At 40.3% G+C, this 15,870-nt stretch overlaps 1 protein-coding gene across 1 annotated transcript in view; it reads left to right on the forward strand.

The window, feature by feature from the left end:
* Positions 1–15,870, forward strand: part of LOC124241943 (ATP-binding cassette sub-family A member 17-like) — a 94,639-nt gene that overhangs the window by 40,890 nt on the left and 37,879 nt on the right. Inside the window, exons 12-15 of the mRNA XM_046666338.1 lie at positions 472–626; positions 1,944–2,099; positions 2,339–2,549; positions 4,539–4,689. Of these exons, the coding sequence (XP_046522294.1) occupies positions 472–626; positions 1,944–2,099; positions 2,339–2,549; positions 4,539–4,689 (673 nt within the window). The remainder of the gene's footprint in view (positions 1–471; positions 627–1,943; positions 2,100–2,338; positions 2,550–4,538; positions 4,690–15,870) is intronic.

Genomic DNA, 15,870 nt, shown 5'->3' on the forward strand with positions numbered 1-15,870 from the left:
TTTTACACTTATGTCCACTGGGCAGTGAGTACAATCGCTTACACATTCACTGGGACTTAGTGGGAATCTGACATGAATCAGTCATGGATGTTGCCTTCAAGGATCTGAATTCAAAACTGTTAGATGCCCAAAATACTTTTCTCCTTAACCGTATTTACTATGCATTCACATTATTACTTAATGCTTAAAGCAATGTAATATGCTTTACAAACACCTATGTGTATTTTATTCACTTAACCAGATTGGAACTCCTCCAAAGCAGGAAGGACGTCTCCTATCTCTACTATCCCCACACATCCTCGTACACCGTCACAGAACATACACTCCTTGGATGTTACTGGTTGACTATGACAAAGAATAGGGTAGCCTGTGTAAGAACAAGCAAAGAAAGCAGAGGGCACCATTAAGCCTTTGTACTGCTGTGTGCTCTGATTGAGGTAACTTTCGGATATTTCTTCCACTTGTTTCTAGGTCTTATTCCCCCTTCAAGTGGACAGGTATATATCAATGGATATGAAATTTCACAAGACATGGTTCAAATCTGGAAGAGCATGGGCTTGTGCCCCCAACATGATATCTTGTTTGATAACTTGACAGTATCAGAGCATCTTTATTTCTACGCTCAGGTGAGTCAGAGGATGACAGGCTTTGTTTCATCTGTATCTATCTTCAAGGATGGTAAGATAGCATGCAGCCCTCTTACTCAACCTCAGAGAGTCTTGAAACCTATTCTGCATATTACTCCCCAAACATTTGGGAAGGAGGAGGGGCATAACATTTAAGATTTTTGACCAAAAGTGTTTCTAGAAACTATTATTTTAATTTTATGTATTTACTTTTTACTTCTTTTTTTTTTTTTTTTTTTTTTTTTGCTGAGGAAAGTTTGCCCTCAGCTAACATCTGTGCCAATCTTCCTCTGTTTTGTATGTGGGTCACCACCTCAGCATGGCCACCGACGAGTCCTGTAGGTCCGCAGCAGGGAACCGAACCCTGGCCACCAAAGCAGAGCACACTGAACTTAACCACTAGGGCACAGGGCCCGCCCCTTATTTTTCAAATTGAGATTAAATTCACATAACATAAAATTTACTGTTTTGCTCATTTTACAATATAAAATTAAATGGTTTTTAGTATATTCACAATATTGTACAATCATCACCACTATCTAACTGCAGGACATTTTCATCACCCCAAAAAGAAACCTGTGTCTATTAGCAGTCACCCCTTCCCCCCAGCCCGTGGTAACCACTAATCTGCTTTTTGTTTCTGTGGATTTGACTATTTTGAATATTTCATATAAATGGAATCATACAAAATGTGGCCTTTTGTGTCTGGCTTTTTTCACTTAACATAATGTGTTCAAGGTTTATCCATAGCATATGTCAATACTTCATTTCTTTTAATGGCTGAAGAATATTCCATTGGAATTACATTCCATATTTTGTTTATCCATTCATCAGTTGATGGTACCTTTTGGCTATGTGAATATTGCTGCTAAGAACCATTCCAGATCCTAAGTCACCTCATTAGCACAAACTCAGGTGTGGCCCAGGGTGCTACCATGAATAACAAAGACACCTGTTACTCCAGGGATTTAGAGGCTCCTCCCAGTGTCTGGGACAAAGGCCAGCCAACTTCTTTATTATACAACAGTTAACATTGATTTTTTTCATATGTTGAATCTCCTTTCATTCCTGGGATAAATCCCACTTGGTCATGGTGTGTAATCCTTTTCATATACTGCTGTATTTAGTATTAATAAGTCATATATTTACATGGTTCAAAATGCAAAAGCTTTTTGTCCATCCCTTCCCTGAAGGCAGTACAGTTCTTATGTATCTTTCTTCTGTATAGTTTATGTATATACAAACAAAATGCTTGTTGGATGGGTCAGCCTCCTGTCCAAAGCCCCTGCCGGATCTCTCTGTCCCCTGCTGTTTCAGCTGAAAGGATTGTCACGCCAGAAGTGCCCTGAAGAAGTCAAAAGGATGCTGCACATGCTCGGTCTGGAGGACAAGCGGGACTCGTGGTGCAGGTTCCTGAGCAGGGGCATGAAGCGCAAGCTCTCCATCGGCATCGCCCTTTTAGCAGGCTCCAAGGTACGGGGGCAGTGTGGCCCAGCCTCCTGAAGGACACAGGTCAGGGCCCCCACACACAGTGGACAAACACTTGGGGCAGCAGGGTCCAGAGTACACTGGATGCCCTGGGTGGGCAGTCTGACCTGGGCAGTAGTGCTGCATCTTTGTGGAACTCGAGCCACACAGGGTCTGTAGTACAGCCAGCCTGGGCCTGGGACGTGGCTCTGCCATCGTCAGGAGGCTGTTCCTCTGCCCTCCAGGTGCTGTTGTTGGACGAGCCCACCTCAGGCGTGGATGTTGTCTCCAGGAGGGCCATCTGGGACCTTCTTCAGCAGCAGAAAAGTGATCGCACCATCCTGCTGACCACCCACTTCATGGACGAGGCTGACCTGCTGGGGGACCGCATCGCCATCATGGCCAAGGGGGAGCTGCAGTGCTGCGGGTCATCGCTGTTCCTCAAACAGAAATACGGTGAGCAGCTGAGGGCGGGAAGCAGGGCAGGCAGCCAAACCTCTGTTCCATCACGGGGTCAGCATCACTGGCCCATTGTGCTGAAGAGAGTGCCCGTGTACTTTTCACGAAGAACCCTGAGATCAGGCAGTGAGAGGCCGTCCCTCGACTTCCTGTTCTGCTGCCTCTGGATGGAGACCCGAGGAACCTGGCAGAGGGTCTTGTGAGAATAAGGAGAGAATGAAGTGAAAAGAGTCTCTGAGACTTGCAGTCAGAAGCCCTGTGCCTGTGTTCCACTCTGCCAGTTTACTGCCTCTTCATCCGGGTGGCCAAGTAGTTTATCCTTTTTTACAGTTTGTTTTCTGATCTGTAAAATGGAGATTAAGATACTATGTTCTTCAAAGAGTGAGATAGTGTGTGCAAACATGCTATATAAGTGCAAGTTATTCCCACAACTGGTTGTGCTCCTCATCAATGTCCCATCCTCCCCTTGTTTTCCTCTCTCGGTTTCCCTCCCGTGTCTCTGGCTGCTCCTTTGCATCAGTCCTAACTCTAAACATGGAAGTGCCTCGGTTGCTTCGCTTTTCTTTCTCTGCCCAATGACTTAGTGATCTTATCCAGTCTCCTGGCATTAAATACCCTCTCTGTGCTGAAAAATGTGTGTCTCTAGCCTGGATATCTCTCCTGAACTCTAGATTTGTGTGTCTAACTGCCTATTCCACACCTCCGCATAGATGTTGAACTAATCTATCAGATTTGTCCAAAGCCTCTCCCACCAAACCCACGCCCCCCAGTAAAGACAGCCCCATTCTTCTAGGAGCTTGGCCAAAACCTTGTAGGCTCCCTGACCCCTCTGTCTCTCACAGCCCACATCTGATCCATCTGCAAACTCTAGTGGCCTTACCTTCCTCTCACCTCTACCACTTGCTAGTGCCCTGATCCAGGCCACCATCCCCCTACCTGGATTATTGTAGTTGCCTCCTAACCCACCCTCGGCCTCTGCCCAGTTGTCAGAATGAACATGTCACTCTTCTACTCAGTCCTCCAATGACTTCCCCTCCCACTGAGAGTAAAAGCCAGAGTCCTGGGAGTGGCATGGGACCTGGCTTGGCCTGGTACCATTACCCCAACCTCATTTTCTATTGCCTTCCACTTCTTGGCTCTGCTCCAACCACACGGGCCTCCTGGCTGAGCCAACATGCCAGGCCCCCTCCTTCCTCCAGACCCATGTGTTGCCATGCCTTCTGGTCTTCCTCAAGTCAACAGATGGCAGTCCTTATGTAGCTGTCACATTCTTAGTGAGGCCTTCCCTCATGACCCTGTTTAAAATCACTCCCTGATACTCCATATTCCCTCCTCTGTTTATTTTTCTCCTTAGCACGTGTCACTGATATTCTATAAATTTTACTTCTTTATCGTATTATCTGTCTCATGCCCCTGAAATGAAAGCCCCATGAGAGTATGCATTTTTGACTATTCGGCCCGCTGCTATATCCTCAGTACCTAGAACAGTGCCTATCACATCATAGGGGCTCAAGAAATGTTTGTTGAATGACTATATTGCCAGCATAGTAGTAACAAGTGTTACTAATTTCTGAAAGAATGTTTAGAATGCCATAAGGTATGTATCCTCAAAAACATGATTTAATTATTATAGAAGAATCTTTGTCCTCTACTTTAATGTTCAAGGCCTCTGCTTGCTAAATTTTCACTTCCCCAAGTTAGTTATCATTTAAAGGGAGGGTTGCCTTTAATGAAACCCTTGTTTATTTTGCCTAGCATTGCTAAATTCACCATTATCACCTCCCAATTATGGAGTAGAAGGCAAGATTCTCAAGAATAGCATTATAGACCGTCAGAGGCAAGTTCATTGTGGTTTATGTTTGACCCCACAGGGCTCTCCAGCTTCTCTTTCTCATGGAGCTGTCCCATTGTAAGCTACAGAAAACTAAATGTGACTATAAAGAGTTCATTCAGAGTTGTTTCATGGTCTTTTAAATGTTGTTTCAGGTGCAGGATATTATATGACTTTAGTGAAAAAACCTCATTGTAACACAGAGCAGATTTCTCATCTGATTTATCATCACATACCAAATGCAGTTTTCCAGTCCAGCATTGGAGAAGAATTAACATTTATACTTCCTAAAGAGAGTGTGCACAGGTATGGACCTAAGAAGGCTGGACTGGGGCCGGCCCCGTTGCCGAGTGGTTAAGTTCGCGCACTCCACTTCGCTGGCCCAGGGTTTTGCCAGTTCGGATCCTGGGCGCAGACCTATGCATTCTATTCCGTAAGGGTCTAGACCCCTAGGCCTTTGGTATTTCCTGGAAAGACACCACATCCCTGCGAGAGCACATTTGAAAATAGGGATTCGGATCATGACAGCTCCCTCCTTTAAAAGGCCTTGATGGCTCCCGATTGCCTTAAGGTTAAAATCAAATTCTTTAATATGGCTTTATAGGGGCCCTTGATTGTGTGAACTCTATTACCTGCATTCAAATGACTGAGCTCAGATGAAGATTTGACTTGATTTTCCTTTAAATTAATTACTTCAGACCTCAGATTGGCTCACAATACTTCCTTCTCCCCTCCTACTCAGTCCCCATGTCACTCTCAGATGGGAATCTTACCTTGTACTTCATTGAGAAGATAAAAACCATCAAACAAGAACTCTATTTTATCACTATTGCAAACCTACAAACCTGCTTGCTTCTGCACTTGTTTTTTCTTTCTTCCATCTTTTTACAGCTGAGGACGTGTTACTCTTCCTATCTAATTCTTGTCCTTCAGCACTAGCTCAAGATCCCATTCACCTCACCTTCTCAAGAATTCCTGTGTTTGATTATCCCCTCTCTGGCCTGTCATCCGTGTGTCTCTCTACAGGTTGTTTCTGTGAGCATACTAGCGTACTCTGGAGAAGGAACTTCTTGAGCTGCCTCTTTCCAGCTACCACTCCAGGCCCCATTACCTCCACAGCCCAACTTCACCAAATGTGGTCGAAGCACGTTGCCTCCTTTTTCTCATCACCCATGCATTTCTCAGTCCACTTCATGGAGGCTTTAACCCAGACCCTTCCATCCAAACTGCTCTTTTCAAGATCGTCATCAGCCTCCATCATACCAAAGGCAATAGAGACTTTTCTTCTTTCTTAAAAAAAAAATTATTTGGTGGGGCCGGCCTAATGGCGCAGCAGTAAAGTTCACACGTTCTGCTTCGGTGGCCCAGGGTTCGCTGGTTCGAATCCCAGATGCAGACCCACGCACTGCTTGTCAAGCCATGCTGTGGCAGGCGTCCCACATATAAAGTAGAGGAAGATGGGCATGGATGTTAGCTCAGGGCCAGTCTTCCTCAGCAAAAAGAGGAGGATTGGCCGCAGATGTTAGCTCAGAGCTAATCTTCCTCAAAAAAATAAAAAATAATTATTTGGTACTATTTTATACCTACAAACAAATATATATTTCTTATTTGTAGGTTATGAAGTATAATAATAAAATGAGCACTAGTGAACCCACTGTTGAAGCTAAGAACTAAAATAGCAATGACTTTTTACTCTGATCATACTTAACCCTGAAACATAACTGCATAGTTAACCATTCCTTTCTTTAGGAAACACTCGTCTCTTTTGGATTCCTTGGGAAATTTTACTGGTTGCTGGTTTTATTTCTACCCCTCTGGCTACTCTCAAGTGGCAATGGGAAGGACTGGGAGACAAACAGATTTGGGAGGGGTGATTATGAAAAGGTCAGTTTTGAATCTTTACATTTGAAAGCCTCGTGAGACACCCCGGTGAAGCCATCAGGAGGGCAGTTGGATATATATGAATCTAGAGCTGGAGGGTTTAGCCTGGAAATGCACTCCGGAGTCAACAGCATAGAGATATTTAAAGTCATGTAGAAAGAGAATGTAGACAATAAAATAGGGCTGATGAGCAATTCCTGAAGCAGTCCTAAATTTTGAGGTTCCAATAAGGAGTAGGACCCTGCAAAGAACACTAGGGAAGAATAGCCTCATGAAGATGAATGGAGAATAAGCACGTAAATACATAAATACGTAAAGTTAGAATTGAGAATTGGGAAAAAACCACAAAGAACTAGAAGGCAGTGTTTTGCAGAATTTTAGTGAATACATTAGAAAACCTGAATAAAGTGGATAATTATCTAAAAAAATCACTTTATTAAAATTAACACAGGAGGTACCACGGTTTTTCATAAATCTGTTAATTTTTGCCAAATATTTAAGGAAAAGATAATTTTGTTTCTATTTAAATTCTTCTAAAGAATAGAAAATATAGAAACTCCTCACTTTTTTTTACTAATCCAGCTTAATTTAACAGTTCATTGAAAGAATAATACAGCATGTTGAAAGGATTATGTGTTATTAGGATTAATATAATTTAACATATTAGTATGTCAAAAGGAAATAACCATGTAATCATCCACATAATGAGAAAGATACATTTGCTAAAATTCTACATCTATTGCTATTTTTTGAAGTTATAATAATAAGCCTTGAAAGATACTTTCTCAACATGATTAAAAATACCTCACACCAAAATAAATTTCAGATTATCTAAATTTTTTCATGTTAAAAATTAATTTATATAAGTACTATAAAATATACCACAGAATATTTTTATAATCTGGAGTGAGGAAGGATTTTATAGGAATGACACCAAGACCAAAATCATAAAGGAATGGATTGATTGATTTTAAATTTCTGAATGGCAAAGCACACAAACATCAGGAATTCAGCTGAGTGGAGAGAGAGCTGAACTGCAAGGTATAGGCATAGATGACTAAAGCAAGAGCCAAAGAGTTAAGCCTTTAATCCTTTACTGAGATGAGTAAATCCTTTACTTTAATCCTATACTGAGATAAGGAAGAGTAGGAAACTGGAGAAAATGCGGACTCCTCCCCTTCCCCCTCCAATTCCATTTTACCCCATAGAATGTCCCACTGGTCAAGGGTCAGGTGGATCAGCACAGATGTGAGGGCCCTCTCACTATTGAGGGAGCTCCAAAGAAAAGTCTCCAGGTGTGTTATGACCCCTGAGATTGGTGGGAAGGTGAGGGGGGAGGACTATGAGTGGAAAAGTATTGAGTACCAACTTCACAGTGGGGAAAGGATCTTCAATGTTTCCCCTCCCCTCCCCTGATAAGGAAGCTTGGTTAGAGGTGCCTGAAGAGGACCTCAGCCCAAGACTTCAGATAAAAAGACCGGGGAATGAAGGGGCTAGGAATGCTAATGACAGCATGAACAGCTAGAGGGCCTGAATCCTTGACTGAAATTCCCTTCAGAGACTGCAGTGCACTGGTGTGCCCCAAGTCTAGGGAGGCGGAGGGCAGATTTCCCTATGAGGCCTGCCAGGTAAAGCCTTTGTGATTGCCTGTGGTCAGGTCTGAAAAATCGCACCTAGGGTTTGTGTGTTTTTTTTAAAATTGTGGTTAAATACTCATAACATAAAATTTACTATTTTAATCATTTTTAAGTGTACAGTTCAGTGGTATTAAATGCATTCATATTGTTGTGCAACCATTACCACCATCCATCTCCAGAACTCTTTTCATCTCGTAAAACTGAAACTCTATACCCATTAAACAATAACTCCTTGCCCTTCTCTCCCCACCAGCCCCTGGCAACAATCATTATGCTTTCTATTTGTACTATTTTGACTACTCTAAATGCCTCATATAAGTGGAATCGTACAGTGTTTGTCTTTTTGTGTCTGGCTTATTTCACTTCACATAAGGTCCTCAAGGTTCATCCATGTTGTAGCATATTGCAGAATTTTCTTCATTTTTAAGGCTGAATAATATTCCATTATATGTATATACCACATTTGCTTATCCATTCATCTGTAGATGGACGCTTGAGTTGCTTCCGCATTTTGGCTATTGTGACTAATGCTGTTGTGAACATGCGTGTACAAATATCTCTTAAAGACCCTGCTTTCAATTCCTTTGAGTATATACCCAGAAGTGGAATTGCTGCATCATATGGTAATTCTGTTTTTTGAAGAACTGACGCACTGTCTTCCACAGAAGCTGTACCATTTTACATGCCCACCAAGAGTGCACAAGGGTTCCAATTTCTCCCCATTCACACCAACACTTGTTGTTTTCTTTTTTTTTATAGTAACCCTCCTAATGGGTATGAGGTGGTATCTCATTGTAGTTTTGAATTGCATTTCCCTAATGATTAGTGATGCTGAGCATCTTTTCACATGCCATTCCATTGGCCATTTGTATGTCTTCTTTGGAGAAATGTCTATTCAAGCCTTTTGCCCATTTTTGAATTGGGTTATTTCTTTGTTGTTGTTGAGTTTTAGGAGTTCTCTATATATTCAGGATATTAATCGCTAATCAGATATATGATTTGCAAATATTTTCTCTCATTCACTGAGTTGCCTTTTTCTTCTGTTGATAATATCTCTTGATGCACAAAATTTTTAAATTTTCATGAAGTCCAATTTGTCTATTTTTTCTTTTGTTATCTGTGTGCGTGATTTCACATCTAAGAAATCATTGCCAAATCCAATGTCATGAAGCTTTTGTGCTACATTTTCTTCTAAGAGTTTTATTATTTTAGGTCTTACATCTAGGCCCTTGATCTATTTTGAATTAATTTTTGTATATGGTGTTAAATAAGGGTCCAACTTCATTCTGTTGCCTGTGGATATCCAATTTTCCCAGCACCATTTGTTGAAAAGATTGTCCTTCTTCATTCAATGATCTTGGCACTCTTGTCAAAAATCATTTGACCATATATGTGATTTATTTACTTATTTCTGGGCTCTCTAATCTCTTGCATTGGTCTATATGTCTGTCTATGCCAATACAAAACTGTTTTGATTACTGTAGCTGTGTAGTAAGTTTTGAAATCAGGAAGTCTGAGTCTTCCAGTTTTGTTCTTTTTCAAGATTGTTTTGGCTATTTGGGGTCCCTTGAGATTCCATATGAATTTTAGGCTGAGTTTTTCTGTTCTGCAAAAAGTGTCATTGGGACTTTGATAGAGATTGCATTGAATCTGTAGATCACTTTGGGTAGTACTGACATTTTAAAAATATTAAGTATTCCAGTCCATGAACATGGGATGTGTTTCAATTTACTTATGTCTTCTTTAATTTTCTTCAGCAATGTTTTATAGTTTTCATTGCACAAGTCTTTCACTTTCTTGATTAAGTTAATTCTGGGGGTGGGGGGGGAATGATGCTATTATAAATGGTATTGTTTTGTAATTTCCTTTTCAGATTGTTCATTATTTGTATATAGAAATGCAACTTATTTTTGTATGTTGAGTTTGTATCCTTCTACTTTGCTGAATTCATTTATTAGTTCTAATGACTTCATTGTGGAATCTTTAGGGTTTTCTACATATAAGATCATATCATCAGCAAACAGATAATTTTACTTCTTCTTTTCCAATTTGGATGCCCTTTTATTTCTTTTTCTTGCCTAATTGCTCTGGCTACAACTTCCAATACTAGTTACGTCACACAGATTCTGCCAGTGTAGTTGTTGTCTAGGTGGAGAGAGAGATTCCTGATCCTTCCCTCTCTGCCGTCTTCCCAGATTCCTCTCTCACACATAGGTTTTTAACCAGGAGTCAGACTCCTCAACATACCAACAATGGAATTAAGTTAGAAATTTATTACAAAAAGATGCCTAGAATATCCACAAATACTTGGAAATTAAATAATATATTTCTGAATAACTTATGGGTCAAAGAGAAATTTAAAAAAAAATTTTTTTGAGGAAGATTAGCCCTGAGCTAACATCTGCTGCCAATCCTCCTCTTTTTGCTAAGGAAGACTGGCCCTGAGCTAACATCCATGCTCATCTTCCTCCACTTTATATTTTGAATTGAATGATGATGAAAACACAGCATATCAAAAATTTTCAGATGTGCTGAAGCAATGCTTATGATACTGAATAGGGCTCGATCTGCTCACAGTGAGACAAAAGCCAGTCTGTCACAAGGCAAGGTGGCGGAGAGAAAGGACTGTATTAAGCAATGAGCCAGCTGCTTGGAAGATGGCAGATTATTGTCCTTAAAAAAACATCTTAAAGGGGAACTGATTTGGAAACAACTTACATAAGGCATATAGGGTTGGGGAGGGGGCTCAGGAGTGTCAGAGGATGGATGACTGCAGACCATTTGGTGCCTCTCTGTAGACAAAAGTTTTGTATCTGCTGAATGCGATATTCCTGAGGAATCTAAAAAACCTTTAGTTATTTTCTTATCAGGGAGAGAAGGAACAGTTTGGGCAGAGGACTTAAGTTTTCTGTTAACAAGTCATTCTTTCTACTGGTTACTGATTAGCTTGCCTAGGCACAGTTCTAAGCATTTCTCCAAAGCACACTGTGAGAATAAGATGGGGGGCTGGGTTTAGACATGCAGGCTCTCATGCTAACTTGGTCTCACTTAGAGGGAAATATACAGCTTTTAAAAACTTACATTAGAAAAGAAGAAAGGCTTAAAATCAATTAACTGAGTTTCCAACTGAAGAAGATAGAAAAAGAAGAGAAAGTTAAGCTCAGAGTATATAGAAGAGAAGAGATAATAAATATAAGGAGAGAAAACAATGTAATAGAAAACTTAAAATGCAAAAAGTTATGGACTGATGTTAGTATCACAGTGGAGTGAGCTCCTCTGTTAGACTCTCCCCACTAAGATACAACAAAAAGGACATTCATAAACCAAGAGAGGACATTCACACAACACAATAGATATCTGAGAGACCCATGCAGCCATATGTCTGAAGGTGGAGGTGCTGGACCCTACAGGAGACAATGGAAGGAGGTATGGGGATATCCTCTGCCTCCCCCAACTGCAGTGACCTAGGACACAGGACCATGCGTGGCCCTGAGAAGAGAGGGAGGAGGGAGCAGTCCTCCATGGAAACACCTTCACTCTACAAGTTCCCTCACACCCCATGGGAACACTCCACACAGAGGAGGCAAAACAATCATGGGGGTGTATTCACTAGGCCAAGCAGCCCAGGAGGGCAGATAGTGAGGGAAAAGCAGGAGTGCCCCCAGGATCACATGCAAAAGAAAGCACCCCTTCCCCCTTCTAGCACACCAGCTCAGCCAGTTGGCCAGAGCGAAGGACCCCTGCCACAGTGCTGGTGCGTACAGTGTGTAAAGTAGTGGTGGTGAGCAGACAGAGATGGGCTCTGTCAGCATAGCCACCAAAGGTCAGGCACAGCTGCCAGGGATCGTGGCAGGCTCAGAATACGTAGTTCCTGCCCCCCACCCAGTAGTGGTAGATGGAATCTGCAACGAGATACCTCCACTATGCAAAGGCACAAATCCACCCCATCAAATAGTATGAAGAGGTATATTAACACTCCAGACGAGAAGAAAAATATCAAGCACCCAGAAATCAATCCTGAAGGCACAGAAATTTATAATCTAAATGATAGAGAATTCAAAATAGCTATCATAAAAAACCTCAATGAGTTACAAGAAAATTCAGGAAGACATTTCAATAAAATCAGGAATAAAATTCATGAACAGAAGGACTTCTTCACAGGAGAGATTGAAACTATAAAGAAGGGGCTGGCCCAGTGCCACACAGCAGTTAAGTTCACACACTCTGCTATGGCAGCCTGGAGTTCACCAGTTCGGATCCTGGGTATGGACCTATGCACTGCTTGTCAAGCCATGCTGTGGCAGGTGTCCCACATATAAAGTAGAGGAAGATGGGCATGGATGTTAGCTCAGGGCCAATCTTCCTCAGCAAAAAAAAAAAAAAAAAATAGGATTGGTGGCAGATATTAGCTCAGGGCTAATCTTCCTCAAAAAAAATTTTTTTTAAAGAAACTATAAAGGAAAACCAGTCAGAAATTTTGGAGATGAGAAACACAATGCATGAGATAAAGAAAAATCTGGAGTCCTTGAATAACAGAGCTAATATAATGGAGGACAGAATTGACAATTTAGAAGACAGAAATATAGGTGTAATTCAGATGGACGAGGAGAGAGAACTAAGACTAAAAAGAAATGAAGAAATTCTCCAAGAAATATCCAATTCAATTAGGAAATGCAACATAAGGATTATAGTTATTCCAGAGGGAAAAGGGAAGGAGAAAGGAACAGAGAGCTTGTTCAAAGAAATAATAGCTAAGAACTTCCCAAACCTTGGAATTACAAGTAAAAGAAGCTAATAGAACTCCTAAGTACATCAATTTAAAAGACCTTCTCCGAGGCATATATTAGTAAATCTGGCAAAAGTCAATGACAAAGAAAAAATATTAAAGGCAGCAAGGCAGAAGAAAACAGCCTACAAAGGAACCCCTATCAGGCTTTTAGTGGATTTCTCAACAGAAACCTTACAGGCCAGGAGAGAGTGGAATGATATATTCAAATTTCTGAAAGACAAAAACTTTCAGCCAAGAATACTCTATCCAGCAAAACTATCCTTCAGATATGATGGAGAAATAAAAACTTTCCCAGATAAACAAAAGTTTAGGGAGTTCATTGCCACGAGACCCCCGACTACAAGAAATGATCAAGAAGGCCATCATACCTGAAAAAAAAAAAGAAAAAGTCCAGGACCAAATAGCTTCTCAGGAGAATTCTACCAAACATTCAAAGAAGATTTAATACCTCTCCTCAAGCTATTCCAAAAAACTGTAGTTGACGGAACACTTCCTAATTCATTCTATGAAGCCAACATCACCCTGATCCCAAAGCCAGAAAAGGACAACACAAAGAAGGAAAATTTACAGGCCAACATCGCTGATGAACATAGATGCAACAATCCTTAACAAAGTATTGGCAAACTGAATACAGCAATACATTAAAAGGATCATGCACCATGATCAAATGGGTTTTATGCCAGGGACACAGGGCTGTTTCAACATCCACAAATCAATCAATGTGATGCACCATGTTAACAAAATGAGGAATAAAAAACACACAATGATCTCAATAGATGCAGAGAAAGCGTTTGAGAAGATCCAGCATCCATTTAGATAAAAACTCTCAATAAAATGGGTATAGAAGGAAAGTACCTCAACATAATAAAGGCCATATATGACAAACCCACAGCCAACATCATACTCAACAGTGAAAAACTGAACACCATCCCTCTGAGAACAGGAACAAGACAACGGTGCCCACTCTCACCACTCTCATTCAACATTGTACTGGAGGTTTTGGCCAGAGTAATTAAGCAAGAAAAAGAAATAATAGGTATCCAAATTGGCAAGGAAGAAGTGAAACTCTTACTGTTTGCAGAAGACATGATTCTATACATAGAAAACCCTAAAGAATCCATCAGAAAACTGTTAGAAATAATCAACAACTACAGCAAAGTTACTGGGTACAAAATCAACTCAGAAAAATCAGTTGCATTTCTTTACTCTAATAGGAAACCAACAGAAAGAGAACTCAAGAATACAATCCCATTTACAATCGCAACAAAAAGAATAAAATGTCTAGGAATAAATTTAACCAAGGAGGTGAAAGACCTATACAATGAAAACTTAAGACATTAGTGAAAGAAATTGATGATGACATAAAGAAATAGAAAGATATTCCATGCACATGGATTGGAAGAATAAACATAGTTAAAATGTCCATACTACCTAAAGCAATCTACAGATTCAATGCAATCCCATTCAGAATCCCAGTGACATTCTTCACAGAAATAGAATAAAGAGTACTATAATTCATACAGGGCAAGAAAAGACCCCAAATAGCTAAAGCAATCCTGAGAAAAAAGAACAAAGCTAGAGGCATCACAATCCCTGACTTCAAAATATACTACAAAGCTATAGTAATCAAAACAGCATGGTACTGGTACAAAAACAGACACACAGATCAATGGAACAGAATTGAAAGCCCAGAAATAAAACCACACATCTACAGACAGCTAATCTTCAACAAAGGAGCTAAAAATATACAATGGAGAAAGGAAAGTCTTTTCAACAAATGGTGTTAGGAAAACTGGGCAGCCATATGCAAAAGAATAAAAGTAGATCTTTATCTCTCGCCATCCACAAAAATTAACTCAAAATGGATTAAAGACTTGAAGTTAAGATGTGAAACCATAAAACTCCTAGAAGAAAATATAGGCAGTACACTCTTTAACATCAGTCTTAGAAGGATTTTTTCAAATACCATTGTCTACTCGGGCAAGGGAAACAAAAGAAAAAATAGACAAATGGGACTTCATCAGACTAAAGAGCTTCTGCACAGCAAAGGAAACTAGAAAAAAAATGAAAAGACAACCCACCAACTGGGACAAAATATTTGCAAATCATATATCTGACAAGGGGTTAATCTCCAAAATATATACAGAACTCATACTACTCAACAACAAAAAAAACGAACAACTCAATCCAAAAAATGGGCAAAGGATGTGAACAGATACCTTTACAAAGAAGATATACAGACAGCCAATAGGTACATGAAAAGATGTTCTGCATCACTAATCTTCAGAGAAATGTAAATCAAAACTACATTGAGATATCACCTTACATGTGTTAGAATGGCTATAATCACCAAGACAAAAAATAACAAATGTTGGAGAGGATGTGTAGAAAACGGAACCCTCATCCACTGCAGGAAGGAATGCAAACTGGTACAGCCTCTGTGGAAAACAGTAAGGAGGTTTCTTAAAAAATTAAAAATAGAAATACCATATGACCCAGCTATCCCACTACTGGGTATTTATCCAAAGAACTTGAAATAAACAATTCAAAGAGACTTATGTACCCCTATGTTCATTACAGCACTATTCACAATAGCCAAGACAGGGAAGCAACCCAGGTGCACATCAACTGATGAATGGATAAAGAAGATGTGGTATATATATATACAATGGAATAATACTTAGCCATAAAAAAGACAAAATCGTCCCATTTGCAACAACATGGATGGACCTTGAGAGTATTATGTTAAGCAAAGTAAGCCAAACAGGGAAAGACAAACACCATATGATCTCACTCATATGTGAAAGAGAAATAAACACATGAACAAAGAGAACAGATTAGTGGTTACTAGAAGGGAATGGGGTTTGGGGGTGGACATAAGGGGTAAAGGGGCACAGTTATGTGGTGACTGACAAATAATAATGTACAACTGAAATTTCACAATGTTATAAACTATTATGACCTCAATAAAAAAAAACAATGTGCTTGATGAATTAGTAAAAACTATTAAATTTTGGGACCAGCCTGGTGGCGTAGTGGTTAAGTTCATGCACTCTGCTTTGGCAGCCCAGAGTTCACAGTTTCAGATCCCAGGTGCAGACCTAGCACTGCTCATCAAGCGACGCTGTGGCAGCATCCCACATGAAATAGAGGAAGATTGGCACAGATGTTAGCTCAGGG

This window comes from Equus quagga, chromosome 7, assembly GCF_021613505.1.
Source record: "Equus quagga isolate Etosha38 chromosome 7, UCLA_HA_Equagga_1.0, whole genome shotgun sequence".
In the NCBI taxonomy this organism is placed as follows: Eukaryota; Metazoa; Chordata; class Mammalia; order Perissodactyla; family Equidae; genus Equus; species Equus quagga.